General features: G+C 50.9%; 1 protein-coding gene across 2 annotated transcripts; it reads left to right on the top strand.

The window, feature by feature from the left end:
• Nucleotides 1-89: 89 nt before the first annotated feature.
• On the top strand, nucleotides 90-8,448 carry LOC137313331 (NLR family CARD domain-containing protein 3-like). Of its 2 annotated transcripts, XM_067979449.1 has the most exons (6): nucleotides 90-1,597; nucleotides 3,151-3,237; nucleotides 3,403-3,624; nucleotides 3,730-3,900; nucleotides 4,327-4,494; nucleotides 4,665-8,448. In XM_067979449.1, exons 1-3 carry the CDS (start codon nucleotides 729-731, stop codon nucleotides 3,575-3,577), a joined length of 1,131 nt encoding a protein of 376 aa, XP_067835550.1. In that variant the 5' UTR covers nucleotides 90-728; the 3' UTR covers nucleotides 3,578-3,624; nucleotides 3,730-3,900; nucleotides 4,327-4,494; nucleotides 4,665-8,448. The 2 variants fall into 2 exon arrangements, with proteins under 2 accessions (XP_067835550.1, XP_067835549.1); XM_067979448.1 differs by having other exon boundaries at nucleotides 3,403-3,900.
• The last annotated feature ends 2,032 nt before the right edge of the window (nucleotides 8,449-10,480 follow it).

Here is a 10,480-nt window from a genome sequence, read left to right as displayed (position 1 = left end):
TCTGGTCACCCTATTATAGAAAGGATATTATTAAACTAGAAAGAGTGCAGAAAAGATTTACTAGGATGCTACCGGGACTTGATGGTTTGACTTACAGGGAGAGGTTAGACAGACTGGGACTTTTTTCCCTGGAGAGTAGGAGGTTAAGGGGTGATCTTATAGAAGTCTATAAAATAATGAGGGGCATAGATAAGGTCGATAGTCAAAATCTTTTCCCAAAGGTAGGGGAGTCTATAACGAGGGGGCATAGATTTAAGGTGAGAGGGGAGAGATACAAAAGGGTCCAGAGGGGCAATTTTTTCACTCAAAGGGTGGTGAGTGCCTGGAACGAGCTGCCAGAGGCAGTAGTAGAGGCGGGTACAATTTTGTCTTTTAAAATCATTTGGACAGTTACATGGGTAAGATGGGTATAGAGGGATATGGGCCAAGTGCAGGAAATTGGGACTAGCTTAGTGGTATAAACTGGGCGACATGGACATGTTGGGCCGAAGGGCCTGTTTCCATGTTGTAACTTCTATGATTCTAAGCTGCTCCCAGGATGTTCAGTGCTCGTGACCAGCCGCCCCACTGCATTACATTTATTGGAAAAGGCTGAGATCAGTGTCTGGGCTGAAATCCTTGGATTTGTTGGTGAAGAACGGAAGGAATATTTCAACAAGTATTTTGAAGATCAGACGGTGGCAGCAGCTGTTTTCAAACATGTGGAGGAGAACGAGGTCCTGTACACCATGTGTTACAACCCTTCCTACTGCTGGATCCTCGGTCTGTCACTGGGTCCCTTCTTCACACAAAGAGACAGGAAACAGCAGCGAGTTCCCAAGACCATCACCCAACTATATTCCTACTATATTTACAACATTCTGAAAAACCATGGCCGAGAGATTGAATCCCCCCGTGATGTGTTACTGAAGATCGGTGAGATGGCCTTCACTGGAGTCTCCGAGAAGAAGATTGTGTTTAGAAATGGAGATTTGATCAAGTACAATCTGCAACCTTCCCAGTTCCTGTCTGGGTTCATGATGGAACTTTTGGAGAGAGATGATTCTGCCCAGAGTGTGGTTTACACATTCCCGCACCTCACCATCCAAGAGTTTGTAGCTGCACTCGCACGATTCCTGACTCCAGATCCAGGGGACATCCGGAAACTCCTCAGTGAAGCCCACAGCAAGGAAGATGGGCGATTTGAGATATTTCTCCGTTTTGTTGTTGGTCTCTCCTCCTCACAGTCAGCTCGGCCCCTGGAGGAGTTTCTGGGTCCATTTCTTCATCAAAAAATCTGCGGAGTGATTGACTGGGTGAAGGAGAAGGTTGAAGGAGAGATTGGAAAAACAGAGAGTGAAACTGGTAAAAGGGACCTCCTGAACACAATCCACTACCTGTTTGAGTCTCAAAATAAAACACTGGCTCGGGTCACAGTGGGATCGATGGAAACACTAACATTTAGTGGATTGCGACTGACCCCGATTGACTGTGCGGTGCTGTCTCATGTCATTGGACTCTGTGATACAATAAAACACCTCGATCTACAGAAATGCTCCATCCAGTGTGAAGGACTCCAGCGGCTGGGAACCGTAGTGCACAAATGCCAGGTGTTGAGGTAACTGTTTATTTGTCTCTAACTGTTAGGCCAATTGTAAAACAGGCACAAATTTTATTGTTGCTCCATAATGAAGGGAAACAAACAGTTCTGTTAAACCAGAGAGAAGCAGATTCAACCCAAACATGACAAATGATAAGAGGATCGGTTAGTAATTCCCTAAGGACTGAAGAATCTAAAATTGATCCTTGTGAACGAGTCGGGATTTTACAGTCTTTATCGGATCAGTAAATACAGGTCACTGAAAGAGTCTGATAATTTAATTGCATTAAATAATATTTATTGGTGTTTTTTTCTTACTGTCGGAGATACGCCCATTGAAGAGATTTCTTCTCACTATTACTTCCACGTTGGCCAACACTAACTGAGCAGTCTGTGTGTCGGAGCATCCCTCCCTCTTACCGAGGTGTGGGTGCAGGTGACACCGGACTGTCAACGTGTGCAGGAGAGGGAAGCAGAAACTCCAATCATTCAGTAACAAAGAGCAAAACACAGCTTTCGGGCACACACCCGTCAATGGGCGGGCTGAGCTTTCCCCGTTGGACGTCGGTATGTTATCTTAACTCATCAATGACACTGCCCTTCACACTCTCCAATACATCCACCATCTCTTCACCCAGCTGGCAGCACTCGTGCCTCTGAGTCAGAAGGTCGTGGATTCAGGCCCCTCGCTCATTAATCCAGGCCGACACTTCAGTGGGATTTGTGAACTAAAATCTGCCGGTAAAAAGGTTCCAATCGAACGGGTTGTGGGATATGAGCCCAGGAGTACAGACACACACCGGCCAGCGGTGAGGCCCCACACACAGCGGGAGGCTCCTGGGTGAACCAGGGGCAGTGTCGGGAATTACCCATAATCTGCCCTAATTTGTGAGAGGCTCTGTTCGGCGACGGAACTTCAGAAAATTCCCAAGAACTGTCAGGCCCGTTACACCTGAACTAAATGTAGAGCCAGTTTAATGTGATAAAACAGAGAGACTCCCCTCCCCTATAATCTCGGAGTGCAGGGACATTGAAAACTTGTAACAGAACACAATAAACGTTCCTTGTGACATAAAATCCTGTGGGACGGATTTTACAGCAGCAGTTAGCGTCATTTCACAATATAACTCACCCCGAGATATTATACAGATTAATATAATACTGCATAAAGTACAGATAATCACCGCTTTATCATTTAATTCGGGGAAAATCGCCCCATTCCCATAAAATCTGGAATTTAAGAAGCAGCAGAAATGAGACAAGTTTCCCCAAACATGACGGGACCGGTCACTGACATCCAGGAGGGTAATTCTGATCATCAGGGGATGAGACCGGAATAAGGGACATTTAAAGGCTTCACACAGACAGCAGTTTATTTAATAAATACATTTACTGACAGTCCCTGAATATATGGAGCGTCGGACAGAGTGCGATTCATTGTCAGTGACAGGGAAATCTGGTTATTAATTTCCAAAAGATTTTTCAGTGTTTCCTGTAATATCAGAGAAAAATTGTATCAGATCGTGGATTGGATTCAGTTTGTTTCTCACTCTCGGTCTGTTTGTGTTTAGACTGGGGAGCAATAAACTGGGAGATTCAGGAGTGAAACTATTGTCTGAGGCTCTGAGGAACCCGCACTGTAAAATACAGGAACTGGAGTAAGTATCAGACTGTGTGAGATTGTGTTTATAATAACTGGATGCTGGACACTGTATATTAATGTCAGTATAAGTAATAATAATACAAATAAATACTGGGAATTTACTCTGATTCCTGTTATCTCTGATCGTCTCTGTCTCTTCCTTTCTCACTCTGATCTGCAGGTTATGTGATAACGATCTCACAAATTCCTGTATCAAGGATCTTTCCTCCGCTCTCACGACAAACCGGTCACTTACGGGTCTCGACCTGAGCAATAATAAACTGGGAAATTCAGCAGTGAAACTGCCGTCTGAGGCTCTGAGGAACCCGGACTGTAAAATACAGAAACTGGGCTAAGTACCAGATTGTGTATATTAATTGGATGCTGAACATGGTACATGAATGTCAGTATCAGTCATAATAATATAAATAAATACTGGGAATTTACTCTGATTCCTGTTATCTCTGTTCGTCTCTGTCTATCTCCAATTTCTTTCTCTGATCTCCAGGTTATGGGGTAATGATCTCACAGATTCTTGTAGCGAGGATCTCTCCTCCGCTCTCAGTGCAAACCTGTCACTGACGGTTCTCAACCTGAGTTATAATAAACTGGGAGATTCAGGAGTGAAACTACTGTCTGCGGCTCTGAGGAACCCGGACTGTAAAATACAGGAACTGGAGTAAGTATCACTGTGTGAGATTGTGTTTATAATAACTGGATGTCTGACGCTGTATATTATTAGTAGTATCAATAATAGTGTTTTTAATAAACACTGTACTTTATTATCGGTGCCAGTAATAGTGTTATTAATAAACACTGTACATTATTATTAATGTCAGTAATAGTGTTATTAATGAGCACTACTTTATTAGTATTAGTAATCGTGTTAAACACTGTACATTATTAGTATCAGTAATAGCGTTATTAAATTCTGTACATTATTATTGTCAGTAATAGTGTTATTAATAAACACTGTACATTATGATTAGTATCAGTAGTAGTGTTACTAATAATGTACAGTGTTTATTAATATCAGTATCAGTGTTATTAATAAACACTCAGGATTCACCCTGATTCCTGTTATTTCTCTTTCTCTGATCCCCAGTCTGACTGATGTCGGTCTCACAGATTCTTGTACCGAGGATCTCGTCTCCGCTCTCAGTACAAACTGATCACTGACAGGTCTGTCCCTGGGATCAAACTCCTTCACAGACCGATCTGTCCCCGCTCTCCGCTCCCTCATACTGACCCGCAAGAGTCTGGAGCGGATCGGGTGAGTGTTTGTGTTAATGTTCAATGTAATAAATAAAATATCAATGGGATTCAGTCCCTTTTATGGGTAATATTTATCTGTAATTATTATTGAAATATTAACCCGTCTCCCTGTTATTTACACTGTTGTTCAATCTGTTTTTTTCCTGTTTAATCTTTAATCTGTTTCAGGCTGTCATTGAATCAGTTCTGTCCAAACGGAAAGAGAAACCTGGAGTCAGTGCGGGAATCCAGACCCGGACTGAGAGTGGAAATATGAACATTTCAATTTATAACCATTCCTGGTCTCATTATATGAATATTTTTGGCCGATTCTCTGTCCCTCCCCTTTAACCGGCCGCGCTCCAGGTTTAAATCCTAACGGCCCTTGAACGGTTTCCAGCTCGAGCTGAGCGAGCGTCGTCTCCCATTGTGACGTCAGAGGCCCAGCGACAGGGTCACGAGACTCAGTCACCCGGTCCCACAGCGCTGATTCTGCCGGATATCCGGGGCTGGATGGTCCCCAATGGGGCACTGGGTCAATGTACAGACAGGAAGGGCCCAGGGTGGGGCTCAGTCTGGGCTGCAGTGGGACACTGGGTCAATGTACAGAGAGGGTGGGGCTCAGTCTGGGCTGCAGTGGGACACTGGGTCAATGTACAGACAGGAAGGGCCCAGGGTGGGGCTCAGTCTGGGCTGCAGTGGGACACTGGGTCAATGTACAGACAGGAAGGGCCCAGGGTGGGGCTCAGTCTGGGCTGCAGTGGGACACTGGGTCAATGTACAGACAGGAAGGGCCCAGGGTGGGGCTCAGTCTGGGCTGCAGTGGGACACTGGGTCAATGTACAAACAGGAAGGGCTCAGGGTGGGGCTCAGTCTGGGCTGCAGTGGGACACTGGGTCAATGTACAGACAGGAAGGGCCCAGGGTGGGGCTCATTCTGGGCTGCAGTGGGACACTGGGTCAATGTACAGACAGGAAGGGACCAGGGTGGGACTCAGTCTGAGTTGCAGTGGGACACTGGGTCAATGTACAGACAGGAAGGGACCAGGGTGGGGCTAAGTCTGGGCTGCAGTGGGACACTGGGTCAATGTACAGACAGGAAGGGCCCAGGGTGGGGCTCAGTCTGGGCTGCAGTGGGACACTGGGTCAATGTACAGACAGGAAGGGCCCAGGGTGGGGCTCAGTCTGGGCTGGAGTGGGGCACTGGGTCAATGTACAGAGAGGAAGGGCCCAGGGTGGGGCTCAGTCTGGGCTGCAGTGGGACACTGGGTCAATGTACAGACAGGAAGGGCCCAGGGTGGGGCTCAGTCTGGGCTGCAGTGGGGCACTGGGTCAATTTACTGACAGGAAGAGCCCAGGGTGGGGCTCAGTCTGGGGTGCAGTGGGAAACTGGTTCAATGTGCAGAGAGGAAGGGCCCAGGGTGGGGCTCAGTCTGGGCTGCAGTGGGACACTGGGTCAATGTACAGACAGGAAGGGCCCAGGGTGGGGCTCAGTCTGGGCTGCAGTGGGACACTGGGTCAATGTACAGAGAGGAAGGGCCCAGGGTGGGGCTCAGTCTGGGCTGCAGTGGGACACTGGGTCAATGTACAGACAGGAAGGGCCCAGGGTGGGGCTCAGTCTGGGCTGCAGTGGGACACTGGGTCAATGTACGGACAGGAAGGGCCCAGGGTGGGGCTCAGTCTGGGCTGCAGTGGGACACTGGGTCAATGTACAGACAGGAAGGGCCCAGTGTGGGGCTCAGTCTGGGCTGCAGTGGGGCACTGGGTCAATGTACAGACAGGAAGAGCCCAGGGTGGGGCTCAGTCTGGGCTGCAGTGGGACACTGGGTCAATGTACAGACAGGAAGGGCCCAGGGTGGGGCTCAGTCTGGGCTGCAGTGGGACACTGGGTCAATGTACAGACAGGAAGGGCCCAGGGTGGGGCTCAGTCTGGGCTGCAGTGGGACACTGGGTCAATGCACAGACAGGAAGGGCCCAGGGTGGGGCTCAGTCTGGGCTGCAGTGGGCCACTGGGTCAATGGACAGATAGGAAGGTCCCAGGGTGTGGCTCAGTCTGGGCTGCAGTGGGTCACTGGATCAATGTACAGACAGGAAGGGCCCAGGGTGGTACTCAGTCTGGGCTGCAGTGGGACACTGGGTCAATGTACAGACAGGAAGGGCCCAGGGTGGGGCTCAGTCTGGGCTGCAGTGGGGCACTGGGTCAATGGACAGATAGGAAGGTCCCAGGGTGTGGCTCAGTCTGGGCTGCAGTGGGACACTGGATCAATGTACAGACAGGAAGGGCCCAGGGTGGGACTCAGTCTGGGCTGCAGTGCGGCACTGGGTCAATGTACAGACAGGTAGGGCCCAGGGTGGGGCTCAGTCTGGGCTGCAGTGGGACACTGGGTCAATGTACAGACAGGAAGGGCCCAGGGTGGGACTCAGTCTGGGCTGCAGTGGGGCACTGGGTCAATGCACAGACAGGAAGGGCCCAGGGTGGGGCTCAGTCTGGGCTGCAGTGGGACACTGGGTCAATGTACAGACAGGAAGGGCCCAGGGTGGGGCTCAGTCTGGGCTGCAGTGGGATACTGGGTCAATGTACAAACAGGAAGGGCTCAGGGTGGGGCTCAGTCTGGGCTGCATTGGGACACTGGGTCAATGTACAGACAGGAAGGGCCCAGGGTTGGGCTCAGTCTGGGCTGCAGTGGGACACTGGGTCAATGTACAGACAGGAAGGGACCAGGGTGGGGCTCAGTCTGGGCTGCAGTGGGACACTGGGTCAATGCACAGACAGGAAGGGCCCAGGGTGGGGCTCAGTCTGGGCTGCAGTGGGACACTGGGTCAATGTACAGACAGGAAGGGCCCAGGGTGGGGCTCAGTCTGGGCTGCAGTGGGACACTGGGTCAATGTACAGAGAGGAAGGGCCCAGGGTGGGGCTCAGTCTGGGCTGCAGTGAGACACTGGGTCAATGTACAGACAGGAAGGGCCCAGGGTGGGGCTCAGTCTGGGCTGCAGTGGGACACTGGGTCAATGTACAGACAGGAAGGGCCCAGGGTGGGGCTCAGTCTGGGCTGCAGTGGGACACTGGGTCAATGTACAGACAGGAAGGGCCCAGTGTGTTGCTCAGTCTGGGCTGCAGTGGGGCACTGGGTCAATGTACAGACAGGAAGAGCCCAGGGTGGGGCTCAGTCTGGGCTGCAGTGGGACACTGGGTCAATGTACAGACAGGAAGGGCCCAGGGTGGGGCTCAGTCTGGGCTGCAGTGGGACACTGGGTCAATGTACAGAGAGGAAGGGCCCAGCGTGGGGCTCAGTCTGGACTGCAATGGGACACTGGGTCAATGTACAGACAGGAAGGGCCCAGGGTGGGGCTCAGTCTGGGCTGCAGTGGGACACTGGGTCAATGTACAGACAGGAAGGGCCCAGGGTGGGTCTCAGTCTGGGCTGCAGTGGGACACTCGGTCAATGTTGGATCAATGTTCATCGGAACACCAGGGACTTCCCATGTCTTCTTGTGTTCGTGTTGCTGGATCTGTTCCGTCCACTAAAATGGGCAGAGGGGTCCATCTCATCGTTAAAAGCAACAGTCAATTGAAAATAAAATCAGTCAGAGTAGAAAACGAGCTGCCAATTCACTATCGCCCGTTTTGCTCTCACGCGCGGGGTGAATTTATTCTCTCCTCGATTCCTTAGGCTGGCGATCATCTTGTGGGGTATATTGTCAGATATCTAAATACTGAATCCTAAATCAGTGTCAGACACTGATCTGAACTATAATGTGATAATCAGTGATCCAGCTAATGCTGAATTACGGTGATACTCTCAGCTACTTTTACAATCGGTTATTCATTGTTTTAAGTATCTGCCTATTAATTATGTTTTTCAATTCTCAGATGGCCCTGTCTACAACTGTTTATATGTATTATTATTGGTATACTCAAAGTTTAAACAATGATAATTATGAATTCCAAGTCAATAAATCGCTGTTGTGCATGATTTTCCCTCTGCCTTCTTTGAAGATTTGGTCAGAAAGTGTTAATCCATTCACTCAGCAGTTTGTGGGGATCCAAATTAATGGTCGGTGAGGTGAACTCATCCAATCTGAGCTGGGAGATCGAAGACAGTTCAGCGAGCAATATTAGGCATCATTCATTTCTCGACATGGGTCACAATCGAACAGGAACATGTTAAACCGAGGCCCCAAAACCAGGGCCCAGAGAAGAAATTAAACCCCGGGGCAGTGAACAGACCGAACTCACGTGGGCCCTGTTTGGTTGCAGCCTGAGCAGGAGACCTCGGTTGGTCCCCTCTGGGGAATGCTTCAATTGGTCGCCTCCAGGTGAGGCATTGGTCCATCCCCTGCAGTGGGGTCCGCGGCCAGTCCCTTCTCAGGCAGACAATGGGCACCACAACAACAACAACGGTAGCAACAACAACTTGTACTCATAATATGAATATATATATATATAGATATGTGTGTATTGACACACGACCAGCACATCGGCATCTTGGACAAAATGGCAGCAAGTACGGCTACCATCTTGGAAAAATGGCAAAAAAAATGCGCAGAGTGTCCCCAGTGATACCACAGTGCACGCAGTCACCCCAGACTGCTCCGAGACTGCACCAAGGAATCCTACAGTGCACGCAGTCACCCCAGACTGATCCCAGACTGCACCCAGGGATCCCACAGTGCACGCAGTCACCCCAGACTGATCCCAGACTGCACCAAGGAATCCCACAGTGCACGCAGTCACCCCAGACTGATCCGAGACTGCACCAAGGAATCCCACAGTGCACGCAGTCACCCCAGACTGATCCGAGACTGCACCAAGGAATCCCACAGTGCACGCAGTCACCCCAGACTGATCCGAGACTGCACCCAGGAATCACACAGTGCACGCAGTCACCCCAGACTGATCCGAGACTGCACCCAGGAATCCCACAGTGCACGCAGTCACCCCAGACTGATCCCAGACTGCACCCAGGAATCCTACAGTGCACGCAGTCACCCCAGACTGATCCCAGACTGCACCCAGGAATCCTGCAGTGCACGCAGTCACCCCAGACTGATCCCAGACTGCACCCAGGAATCCTGCAGTGCACGCAGTCACCCCAGACTGATCAGAGACTGCACCCAGGAATCCTGCATTGCACGCAGTCACCCCAGACTGATCCCAGACTGCACCCAGGAATCCTGGAGTGCAGGCAGTCACCCCAGACTGATCCCAGACTGCACCCAGGAATCCTACAGTGCACGCAGTCACCCCAGACTGATCCCAGACTGCACCCAGGAATCCTGCAGTGCACGCAGTCACCCCAGACTGATCCCAGACTGCACCCAGGAATCCTGCAGTGCACGCAGTCACCCCAGACTGATCCCAGACTGCACCCAGGAATCCTGCAGTGCACGCAGTCACCCCAGACTGATCCCAGACTGCACCCAGGAATCCCACAGTGCACGCAGTCACCCCAGACTGATCCCAGACTGCACCCAGGAATCCTGCAGTGCACGCAGTCAGCCCAGACTGATCCCTGACTGCACCCAGGAATCCTGCAGTGCACGCAGTCACCCCAGACTGATCAGAGACTGCACCCAGGAATCCCACAGTGCACGCAGTCACCCCAGACTGATCCGAGACTGCACCCAGGAATCCTACAGTGCACGCAGTCACCCTAGACTGATCAGAGACTGCACCCAGGAATCCTACAGTGCACGCAGTCACCCCAGACTGATCCGAGACTGCACCCAGGGATCCCGCAGTGCACGCAGTCACCCCAGACTGATCCGAGACTGCACCCAGGGATCCCGCAGTGCACGCAGTCACCCCAGACTGCTCCGAGACTGCACCCAGGAATCCCACAGTGCACGCAGTCACCCCAGACTGATCCCAGACTGCACCCAGGAATCCCACAGTGCACGCAGTCACACCAGACTGATCCCAGACTGCACCCAGGAATTCTACAGTGCATGCAGTCACCCCAGACTGATCCCAGACTGCACCTAGGAATCCCACAGTGCACGCAG

This window comes from Heptranchias perlo, unplaced genomic scaffold, assembly GCF_035084215.1.
Source record: "Heptranchias perlo isolate sHepPer1 unplaced genomic scaffold, sHepPer1.hap1 HAP1_SCAFFOLD_47, whole genome shotgun sequence".
NCBI lineage: Eukaryota > Metazoa > Chordata > Chondrichthyes > Hexanchiformes > Hexanchidae > Heptranchias > Heptranchias perlo.
Note: the sequence above shows the minus strand (reverse complement) of the source record. Positions and strands in the feature narration are given on the sequence as shown.